The sequence below is a fragment of the Triticum dicoccoides genome, chromosome 4A (assembly GCF_002162155.2).
Source record: "Triticum dicoccoides isolate Atlit2015 ecotype Zavitan chromosome 4A, WEW_v2.0, whole genome shotgun sequence".
Taxonomy (NCBI): Eukaryota; Viridiplantae; Streptophyta; class Magnoliopsida; order Poales; family Poaceae; genus Triticum; species Triticum dicoccoides.
The window spans coordinates 565,452,384-565,464,453 of NC_041386.1; the positions used below are offsets into that span (position 1 = coordinate 565,452,384).

The window sequence follows — 12,070 nt, forward strand, 5'->3', positions numbered from 1 at the left end:
TACATACACCATGGACTCCACTTGGTGCATAAAATTCTGGAACAACAACAGGCAAGGATATGTCACAGTGGTTTCTCGTGGATGACTTGCTCTCCAGAGTACGAAGTTGATGTTCTGGGATGCGAATAATCCATGGCTACCTTCTCCCTCAAACATGAGCACAACTTCTAGAATTTTCAACATGCAAGGTCCACTATATGTTATGCAACTATCAGGAGATTTGCAAGACTTGGAAACATGGGAACCTACAGGGAGTGCGGATCTCACTGTGATTGCTTTTGTACTTGGAGTTCAAATAACACAGCTGGAGCCAATTGTATTCAAGGGGCCAGATCCTTTTTGTTTTACCACGCACTTTCTTAGTGGAAGCACTCTTGACGTATTACTGGCGAGGCGAGCTGCACATACTATGGGGAATGGGTGATGTCTAGATAATCTTCATTGTACTCTTGAAAGTAATAATTTTGCTATCACACCTAGTATGCATATTCCTCCTCGAGAGATATGGGTTCTCAAGTACTTTCATTATGCAAGGATGTATTTTTCAAGGAAAATCACAGTGCCAAAGGATTCCAACTCTGGTGTATTCCTCGCCGTCCTCAATGGGAGAGCTGAAGTGCAGTGGAATTATTCTTCCACAAGGATCCTAACTGATGTTGTTCGCAGATGTCAGATTTCATGTCAGATTCTGCGAGGTATATACTAAAAATTCAGAGATGATGCAAAGGAAGTCTTGGTTCCAGTACTGCATTGCTGGATGCGAGTCCTTATATGGTTGTCACAATTTTTAGTGGACAATTGCATGGTCTTACAGTTCTCAAATCTCTCTATCAAGTCTCCATACTCGACTACATTGTGTGACTCTATGGGTGCAGCGAAACTGTCCTGCCACATACCAAGAAAAATGGTTTAGGTTTTTGGCAGTGGGTTCACCTGGTGCTGGATCAGCCTATTTATGTAGTGGGATTGTTACCATCACATTCTGGACACACTTCAAACTGGGTATGCTTCCTTCGTTGCATTATCAGGATTTGAGCTTCTGGAGATATCTATGTGTGGACCAGATTATGCTAAAGACTGGGCATGTTTTTCAGTGTGTTCTATAGCATAACCAATGGAAGATTGCATGGTCGCTTAACTTGAAATACTTGGATGTTGTCAACTAGTCTGAGCAACAAATTCTGGCCGCAACATACCCTGAGTTGTATTTTTCATGGCACTCAGGCGATGTCCTAGTATAAAACATTCCCTTGGTCGAGTTCAGTTGCCTAAACTGCAAAAGGCTCATTCTGGAAGCTGCTACACAATATGGTTTTACATGTTTTGATTGGGAATTTGCATGGTCACTTAATTGGCATAGAGAGAAGATGCTTCACTATTCTTGGGAGTCGGACATTGACAATTCTTCCTGCACTAGAGGCGTAGCTATTTTCAGAGGAAGTGGGCATGCACAAGTGGGGATTAAGCTCTCAAAAATATCCAATGCCAATTGTTCACCAAATGATGCTGAAGAGAATGAATTTCAAGGAATCATTTTCGCCTAAAGTTGGCAAGATCATTTCAGCCATCTTCATTATCATCTGCTATTATATTGGTGGTGGTTATTCTTGCTACATGTTCAGTACAATATTCGGACATACGAGTGCAAATTTTGTTGTGCTCCAAAAGGCAGAGTGCGGAGATCCACTATTTTCTCCTGCTGATTGTGTTCCTCTTCTCGGTCCCATGGAGAAATTAGATCAGTGGTGCGTTTTCAAGTTTCAGAGCAAGCTCCAGGATGGCTCTAACTTAATGACGAAAGATTATCCTCTTCCCAATATCAACTACAAAATCTTTAAAATTCTACAACTGGAATGGAATCCGAATATTTGCTCCGTCCCAGCTTGGCGTCGAGATAATCTTTGTGGCCTGGATGATGCTAGTTGGGGGTCGAAATTGATACACCTCAATTGATATGGGATCTAGGAGGTTCGACACATTGGCAGTTTCTCTCCAGGATATATCCAAGAGCATTTTTAAGGAGGAAGGTATGTCCTAATTCTGGCCACTTCCTTCGAGCAAGCCCAGGTCGGCCACAAATACCACTTCTATTTCAAGAAAGTATGTGGCGTCACCGACATCTACCTCTACGATGCCTCCTTAAACATTGCTTCAATCATGTTCGACCATGGCTCATATAACTACAACCATCACCACGTTTCTCGATGAACTCAAGAAATCACAAGTACCATAGGATCCAGGTGGTTTAACATGCCATCGGCTTGAGGTCAAGCTGAACTTTAAGGAACGGCAAATGTTAGCGACCAACCTACTATCACCTAGGCTGGGCCATGGGCTGCTGGGTTGGGCTACAATAAGGCCTCGGGAGGGAGCTACTACAAGTACGTTGGGAAGGTCTACGAACATCTCGGCTCAGATCAGGACGGCTTCGGCCTCTTCTTCTTCTGTCTTCCTCTTCCTCTGGTGTTCCTCTCCTCCCTTGTAATGGCTAGAGCTTGATGAATCCATGGCTTGTAATCTAAATTGATGAGGAATAGATACATGTGACAAGAGTGCTGCTAACAGGAGGGACACTTCGTATAATGTGTGTTGCATTAGAAAAACCCGTAAATTCCTAGTGAATCCTCCGTGGATGTAGCAGCGCCCAGTTGATTTCATGTTTCGTCTATATGATGATGGATCACAGAACAATATACACACACAAATTTACTTCTTTATGTAGTTTGTATTGATATCTCTAAAAACCCTTATATTTATAAGGTAAACGTTTCCAATCGGCACGCGGGCCGAACGTTCGGCCGGACGCGCGCTACGCGTAGATCCTACGGAACGGGAGGGCCCATGCACCGCTTTTTTCACTTGACCTTATCCTCTCCTCTTCCACTCGTTTTCTTTCCTATCTCTTCTTCGTTCTCCTCCAGTCGGTCTTCTTTCCTCTCCCCTCGCCATGAACGCCACACCGCCATGGATTTGGCCTTCAAGCACCTCCGTCCCCTCCCGTCCCCTCTCTACCTCCCTGCCGACATGCGTCCTCACCACCACCTCCCGCAAAGCACGCGTTGAGGCGACGACGAGCTGCTCTGCGCTCCCCCACCACCCCTCCCCTGTGAGCTTGAGGCGACGGCGCTCGCACACCGGCAGCACCATTTTTTTCCCAAGACGCCGTGCGGCTATGGCTTTGTTTTTAACTTTTAGCCAGTTGCAACTTTTTGATTTATCGGTTCCAGCTTTTTCTTTCGCCGGTTGTAGCAATTTTCATCCACGAGCACCAATCTTTGTTTCGTTGGTTCCAACATTTTTTCCCGTTGGCAGTAGCTTTTCGCGTCGCTGGTTCCAACTTTTGATTTCGCCGGTCGCAACACTCCCACTTTCGACGGTAGCAACTTTTTGATTCATAGGTTTTAGCATTTTTTTCATCGGTAGTAGCTTTTTGCTGAAGGAATGGGATCAATGAAGTTTTTTTTTGCTACAACCATGTATTACAGAAGCTTCAACCATGCGTGCCAGAGCTGCAAGCCGTGGTACACCAGAGCTACAACCAGAGACGCCCATCGCCGGCAAGGCTGCAACCGGCACGAGGCAGTGCTACAACCGGTGTCTAGCGAGCTGCAAGCGACACAACGGCAAGCTTCAAACCTGGTGGGTCACCATGCTGGTGATGGCGACCATGCCTGCGAGGGGAACTGCAACCATGGTGAGTTGTTGGAACCGTCTTTTATTTTTGCTATGACTGGCCAAAAATTTTGCTACGTTCCGGCGACGAAGGTCCATGGTTTTGCTGGAACCGGCTAAAATTTTGCTTCAGCTGACTTTTTTTATTTTCTTAGTTGCGGCGAGTGGTGGCGAGCTGCGGTGACGGACGTGGGGGGCGGTGACCACGCCGGCGGTGGGCAGCACCGGCGAGGGACGGTGTTGCAGTCGACGCCCCGGAGCTACCATGGATGCAACACAGAGGCAAGAGAAAAGGCCGCTACGGTTAACGACCTTTTTGGTGAGAGCGACGACGGCGAGCATCGGCGGTGAGCGTGTGCGGCGAGGCAAATGGGCATGGTTCGGCGAGCGCGGGTCATCGGCGGCTGAGGACCATCGGGACGCTGGTCTCTTTCCCCTTTGCTTTTTTTTTTCTTCAACGTTTTCTGTAAGGCCAAATCGTACGGTTTATAAAAGCTATATCGTGTGCCCCACGCGGGACCGGCCGAAATTTTCGGCCGGCGCGCCGGCGCAGAGTTGCGCCCTATTTATAAACGGAAGGAGTACAGTTCTATCTCTTCACAATTTTACACACTGCAGTAGTATCGTTACATTGGTTATAGGTTACTATTACATCTGTTCCGAAATATAAGTCAGTTGGGGGAGTTCCACTACATGGTAGGGTGCACTACACAGCACCAGAAACAAACACAAGTACAGCACCCTCCCTTAGCCCTGCGCCCGCCCTCGTGGTTGCAGGGCCCTCCTCCTGGCCGGGATCACCACCAGCTGCCGCGACAGGTGCAGCCTGGGCGCCGGGGACGCGGCAGGATCGTCGCCCTGCGCGGTGCCAACGTCGCAGCCGTACTTACACGACATCGCTCCGGCGTACTTGGCTCCCGCCGCGGTCCAACCGCTCCAAATGCCGCACCCCTGGACAGCGGCATCGCCTCTGCCCCTGTTCTTCTTCTGCTGCCGCTTCGCCGGAGTGGCGTCGACCTTGCCACCGCCGTCGCTCTTGGTGCAGGCGACGTAGGCGGCAAGGAACGGGTCGTGGTGGTGCACCCTCCACAGGACCCAGCCGCTCCCGTGCCGGCTCGCCATGAACGTGGAACCGGCTGCCCGCCGCGAGCCCGCAGGCTGCAGGTGCGCCCTGCTAGGAGGCAGCGGCAGCGGCTTGGCGAACTCACCCGGCACGTTGTCGACCTCGTCGTGCACGAAGAAGATCGGGTTGTTGGACACGGTCGTAGAACGAGCCAGCGGCTGTTGCTGCTGCCGGTCGCCGCGCCTGGTGCGGCGGCTCATCGCTGCACGTCAGGCTCTTCGATCGATCCTCGGGACGATGGAGGCACGAGGCGGTGGTTTCATCCTGACGGCCGTCGTCGGGGCATTTTATCTAGGAGCTCGGCGCGAGCCCGTGAACAATTTCACCCTTTGCCGTGGCACGTGAACAAGGAGGCGTGGGGGCTTCGGTTGGTGTTCCTTTGGGATATCAGGCACCGTTCATGGCTTCGTAGTAATAGTGCTCCACTATTTACTGTTCGGGCCGTAGACTTGTGTGCGTGCTCGTCCAAATTAAGCCTTCCTCGCGTAGATTTGGGTCACGGATGCCAGGAACACTGATCGCACGACACGAGGCATTCTGAAATCATTGCGATTACGGAGAGGATCCACGGGAATTCTGTTCCGTTGCATGGGCACCCAAGCGATCGACTCCGTAAGTATGTGCTCACAAAGTCACAAGACATCGACCGTCCCGTCGTGTCACGGACCATTGTACACGCATCGCCATCTTAACTTGGTTGCGTCTTGGGCGATCAGTTGTCAACATTTGGCGTCAACGTTGTGCATCACGTCGCCCTCGACTGGAACAAAACGAGATGAAGCCTAGGTTTTATTCCTCACACAAAAACTTTCGTGTTATCGCAAAAAGAAGAAGAATATAACTATGTATTGTCATAAAAGGATAGCGTATGAGAACATCTTCAGCCGAACTTGTCTAATTTAAACCCCACATGTCCGTCGATGTGTCATTGGACAGAGCCGGTGAACCCTCGCCTCTAAGTTAGGCCAACCACATCCCTCATTTCCAAAATCTTATATTTCCGCAAACACATGAACGGTCGAGTCGGCCCTGAGGGGGGCGGGAGGGGCGGCCGCCCCGGTCCCGGATCCGGATGGATGACGTTTAGCCCATATAATGGGTGGATTATCCTTAAGAAATGTGTCACACGTCAGGTATGAGCACAAGGCAACTCCGAATGTTTTTTATGGCAGGTTTAGTGACGCAAGGATGGCATCTTTAGTTACCAAGCATGGCAATAAGAGGGAACCAGTAGGATGACATGAACTTTTAGTCATGTGTCGCTGAAATTTGCCATCCTGTGTGACTAGAATTGTCACTGAAAAACATCAGGGTCGGAGTGCCATGCACCTGACGTGTGGCACTTATTATTTAGAAAAAAGTATAATCCATCGATGGATTGGTTACTTCTCAGCTTGCAGCACGTTGCATGCACAATCTCTCCGGCTTCTCCCCATCTCTTTCCCGATTGTCAACAAATCAGCCAGGTCGGCGGCGTTCGCCAACTTCATCTAACTGTGTTTTTTTGTTGTCCGCGTGATTAATGGAAGAACATAATCCAGTTTTCTTGAATCCCATCTACTTCCTCTGCGATGTAAATCCCGTCCCTCCTTTTACATGTTCATTTGTTCGTGAAGGTCATCCTCATACATCAATCTATCTCACACTCTGATTGATCGTGTCGATTGGAATTAGGTAAGAGGAACTTGGATTTTGTTCATGACTTGTAATTAGTAACAAATCTTGCAATTTCTGTTTTTTCTAGCCATCCAGGTGATCACGCGCCATGTTACATGCCTTTGCTTTGCCTTTCTATCGAATCAACAGTGTTCTTAATTTCTTGTATGATGTGTTTGTGTGTTATTTCAATGACTTGTTCCGGTAATTTACTTAGCAAGATCTCATCTAGAAAGTATTCAACAAACATGCATATGACTTAATGGAGACCCAGAAATGAGCTATTGCATTTTATTAGAACAGATACAACTGCTTTGAATTCCGAGGAATCACCTTAAGTTATTCTTGAAGAACAACTTAGTGAAAAATGTAGTTTGACAATAATATGAGTGGGCGCAAAAGTGTAACAAATATAGAAAATACAAGTCTCGATGGACAAGAGTGAACAACTTTTACCATAAATGTTTATGATCTTGTATTTTGGATAGTGTAGATCACAAGGCAACACATATTATAGTGTATTGAGTTGTTTTTGAAGAAATAGTAATATGAATACTCATAAGTTTATGTGCCTTTAGGCCCCCTATGTATTGCCTAGACCTGGGCATTTTTGGGCCGGGCCGGGTTTCAAAGAGCCCGACCCCAAATCCCAAGCTTGGGCCCGGTCCGCAGCCCGACAACATGTCTACTTTTTATATTCTAAGTAATAAAATAGCTATTTGGGGGGATTAATGCTATGCCTATATTTATATAAAAACTTGGAAATCATGTTTTGTCGGGCATTTACCGGGCTAAGGGCTGGAAAGTGAGTCCCGAGCCTGGACCGGACATCGGGCTTCGGGCCGGGCCACCCATGCTCAGGTTTAGTATTACCTTACCCCGAGCCCCTGAAATCTTAGGTCAGCCCTGCATGAACGTGGATCATTGAACGATACAAATACATAGAATAATGGATATGACACAGAACAATACAACAATAAACAGTTAAAATTAGAAGAAAAAAGGCATAGTTTCTCTCTCCAGTTACCAGTAATTTCTCCGTGTCCTTGGCATATTGTTCTCTCGAGTACTCCATTCCAAGCATCTACACCATGTTATACGAAAAATTCACCATTGCCTCAACGTATGTGCTCTCTCTCTCATCTGGACAACCTCATCAATGGCATCTCCGATTGTACCATATGCTAGCATCGTGAATCCATGCATTTCTGCATAGGAGACAATGATAGTTGTCCTCAATAATCCTTCTCCTCGACATGAAGTAAGAATTATATGCCTTCACATCCTCCACTATGCACAAGAACAAATGACTACTCATCCGGAAGTGACGCCCAGATAACCCTCATGGAATATCATGTTGGGTTTGAAGTAGTCGGCATAGAGACCACGTTTTCCCAATATCCTATCCCGTTAACAACTAATCTACATGGCATCGAACCCTTCAAGTTGAGAACATGTCCCTCTTACTTTTCTCCATTCTTCAAGGATGCTCATTATCACTATCAAGTCCTCATCTTCGTCGTTATCCATGTCTGAATCAGGTGAATCGATGAACTCATCAAGCTCCGGGTAAGCACACTCATTGTCTGGCGAATCTATCCATTGCCTACAATTGTGCAAAAGAACCATAAAAAACTTCGACATTTCATCAAAAACTCAATGGCGGCCGGAGTAGGATGTATCGGGGCAGCGTTCGTGGTGCTGACCGTGTCTGAGGTTGACAGAGGATGGCGGTGGCGACACTGCGAGTTGGGCCTGGACGGGAGCGTCGACGGAGCTAGGGTGGGAGAGCAGGACGAACAAGGAGCAACGTGAGCGAGGACAAAACAGTGTGGAAAAGGGCAGGTCGAGCAAGGGTGGAGGTCGATTTTGGGGGATTTGGCATGGGTCCAACATGACGGACGCGGCCAGATGGGCCCAAATCTGTCTATCATCTAGGTTTGAGAAGTGTCGGATAACCCAGACATATGACCAGAATATGGGGATCCGATTAGGTGATTTTTTTTCCGGATATTGCCCTGGCTATCCGCCTGGACATGTGAGGATTGCCGGTGGGGTCTTTTGGTTGGGAGATGCTCTAAGAGCATCTACAATCACATATGGCAAATCTGGACCCTCAAACGCCCGCGGACGCGCCCAGGCGCGTCCACCGGCAGTGACCGAGCATGCCTCAAATTTCACTTGTTGCATCCAGACATCTCATAGTCGATTCTTGTATCCATACAAAGACATACAAAAGGAAATAGAACCTACATACTACGTCGATCCTGGCTACTCCTCGTCGGAGGTCACGACGATCTTCGTGCCTGGCTCCGGCAGCATGGACGGCGGCTGCAGCTCCGGCTCCTTCGGCTGCTTCGCTCCGGCCTCCTCCGCCTCTATCTCCGCGGCGAGCTCGGCGAAGATCGCGTTGGACTCCGCCTGCTCCCGCCGGAGGAATTCCCGGTTGGCCTACACATAGGCCTCATCCTAGATGGACTCCAGGATGGCGTGCTGCTCGGCCATCTCGTCGGACTGCGCAACGGCAAACTCCGCCTCCGCCTGCTCCATGTTGAAGGGCGACACCTGCTAGTGCGCCTCCTCCGCCTCCTCCACCTCCATCTGAGCCATCTCCTCCTCCTCCTCCTCTGGCTCCGGCGAGTCCGGAGGCAGCCCGACAGCGATGCGGGCGGCACGCACGGCTTCCCTCATCCGGGTCTGCTGATGGATCTCGTAGCGGCGCTCCGGCGTCAGCATGACATAGTACGCAATCTTGCTCCGGACCATGGCGGAGTGCCGGAGTGTGGGCAGAGCGTTGGAGCGGAAGAGAGAGGAGGTGGATGGGCTCGGACTGGCGGTGCAGAGAGGAGGGGATGGGTTAGGGTTGTGGGACACCAGCCGGCTTAAATAGTTGGAGTTCGTCTAGGGCGGCGAGCCGGAGCGGCGCCACGTGGCGTCCGTCGGACCGCTGGATTTCCGGGCGTTTCTGTGTGGGGCCACGCCGTCAGGCCGACATGGCGGGCACCCCAATATCCTCCCCATATTTAGGCTGGATATGGAAAGTGCCGGTCAGCCCGGGCATCTGAGGGCCGTTTGACAGGTTCGTCTGGGTCAAAAAAATCATGACTGAACACTGACCGGGCGGTCCGCCCGAGCGTATGAAGCGGGTTTGAGAGGTTCGGTTGTACATGCTCTAAGTATGTACTCCCTCCATCCGTGAATAAGTGTACATCTAGCTTTTGTCTGAAGTCAAAGCTTTAAAACTTTGACCAACTTTTTAAGGAAAAGTAAAAGCATTTATGACACTAAATTAGTATCACTAGATTCGTTTTAAAATATACTTTGATAATATACCAATTTGATTCATATATGTTACTATTATTTTCTATAAAATTGGTCAAAATTTTAAAATTTTGACTTAGTACAAAAGCTAGATGTACACTTATTCGCGGACGGACGGAGTATGATGTCTATCTTCTCTACTACTTAAAAAGAACATAATGTTCCCATTTCACCTTTCTTCCCACCACCCCTTCGTCCAACCTTCCACGTATATGATCAATCATCTTAATTTACTTATCTTTTGTACCAATTTTACTTAATTTACTTACCAAACTTCCAATCAAAATATAGGATAATTAACAGTCGGAATTTGATGAATATTTATTTACACAATCGCATACTATAACCAGGTAAATCAATTCTGATCAAAATATAAGGTAAATCTCTACTGCTTAAGAAGAACGTAAGGTTCCCATTTCACCTTTATTTCCACCACCCCTTCGTCCAACCTTCCATGTATATGATCAATTATCTTAATTTACTTATCTTCTGAACCAATTTAACTTAATTTACTTACCAAACTTTTAATCAAAATATAGGGTAATTAACGGTCAGAGTTTGATGAATATTTATTTACACAATCGCATACTATGGGCAGGTAAATCACTTCTGATCAAAATATAAGGGAAATCATGAAAACAAAATAAACATTCATTCACTCAATCACATATTATGGATAGGCATATCCCGTGCAACGCACGAACATTGTTCTAGTTTGAATACAAAGAAATCAATACCAAGCTTGCACACGATGCTCCAAAACTTCAGGCACTCCCCTCCGAGCAGGACCTACACGTACGAAGCGGCCCCGACATCATTGCACGCCCGGCGGGATTGCCAAGGGTGCAGGAAACCTTTATACCACGAGAGACAGTACACGGAGTGCCTGTACCTTTTCAGCACGTACAAGCATGCATACGCGTATAATTACATTACTTTACCCGCACACAACTTTCTTCACCTCCACCGTATAATACGGTGCACGTGATTGTTGCACCAGTACCTTTTCCGTGCTCCAAACAAAATCATCAGCAATTAATCATCTCAGGAAAGACAGACGGCAAAAGGCTCCTCCAAACTTGCAGCAACGACCAAACTCCTCTCCACATCATCATCAGGAGACGAAGAAAAAACACAAAGAAAAACCACGCACACGTTCAAAAGATCTCAGTTCTCAAGAGCACTGTAGCAAGCGAGCACCGGTCTCCACTCCAGCACCTGCAAACTCATCCCTGTGAGGTCTGTCTGCGTGGTGCGCGCGCTTTCGGGCGCCTACCTGTAAAGTGGCCCGGCGCAGGACGGTCGACGGCGAGCAGGCGGGCGGGCAGGCTGCGGCGCATCATATCATGCCATCGCCCTCCACTGTGTAGGATCCTGTGGAGAGCAGCGGCAGCAGCAAATGATCGAGAGGGAGAAAACACTCACACACTCACACACGCACACAGGTCATGCATGCAGATACAGATGCAGATGCAGTGCTCGTGGAGGAGTAGCAAAGGTGCACTGGTGATGGATGTTGGATGCATGCAGTGGACATCGGGTAGTTGGTCGCTCTCTTTTGCAGGCTGGCAGAAAGCTATCCTATTCCTAGGGCGGATTACTTGCTGGCTGGTCCTCCAGGCTCCAGTCCAGACTCATGTAGTCCTACCGTTTGCTTGCTGTTGTTGCCATGAACAATGCAGGGATTGTTGCTACTCCACTGTCGCCTTCCTTGGGGTAACCGAAGAGCTGGTTTGGTTCGTTCCTAGTTGCTGAAAAAGCAACCGAAGAGCAAGTTTTCAAGCATGACAAAAAATCAGGACTGTGGTATTCCCCGCCTACCAGGATTCAAGTCCTGATGCTCGCATTTATTTTTAAAATTATTTCAGGATTTCTGACGATGTGCATTCAATGGAAGGAGACGTTCCCGTAGACGACGAGGTGCCTATGGTGGCTTCGTAAATTTCAAGATGATATGTCGGCTCAGTCTTTCAGAGGTGCTGATAGGGGTAGGATATGTGTACGTTTGTTTATAGGAGTAAGTGTATGCACGTGTATATAAGCATTTTGGTCTGTACTGTGTTAAAAAAACACGAAATAAGCATAGAAGTGGAAGTAGGGACTTTTGTGGACGATGCCACGGATTTAATCCAATTTGAAACTGCTGACTATTTCGTCACAATTCTAGTTTTTTTATAAGGTTTCCGGTTTTAACTACAGGTCTACAGCATGATTACTCTCATCTTACACCAAGATAAGAAGCACAACAAACTTCGAAGCCGCTAAACCTACCGCCGCCGCCCGTTGCTTCCTCCGTTC

General features: G+C 48.0%; 1 protein-coding gene across 1 annotated transcript; it reads right to left on the reverse strand.

Moving 5' to 3' along the window:
- Positions 1-4,209: 4,209 nt before the first annotated feature.
- Positions 4,210-5,183, reverse strand: LOC119289153. The gene has a single exon (XM_037568554.1). It carries the CDS (start codon positions 4,993-4,995, stop codon positions 4,420-4,422), a length of 576 nt encoding a protein of 191 aa, XP_037424451.1. The 5' UTR covers positions 4,996-5,183; the 3' UTR covers positions 4,210-4,419.
- Positions 5,184-12,070: the final 6,887 nt, after the last annotated feature.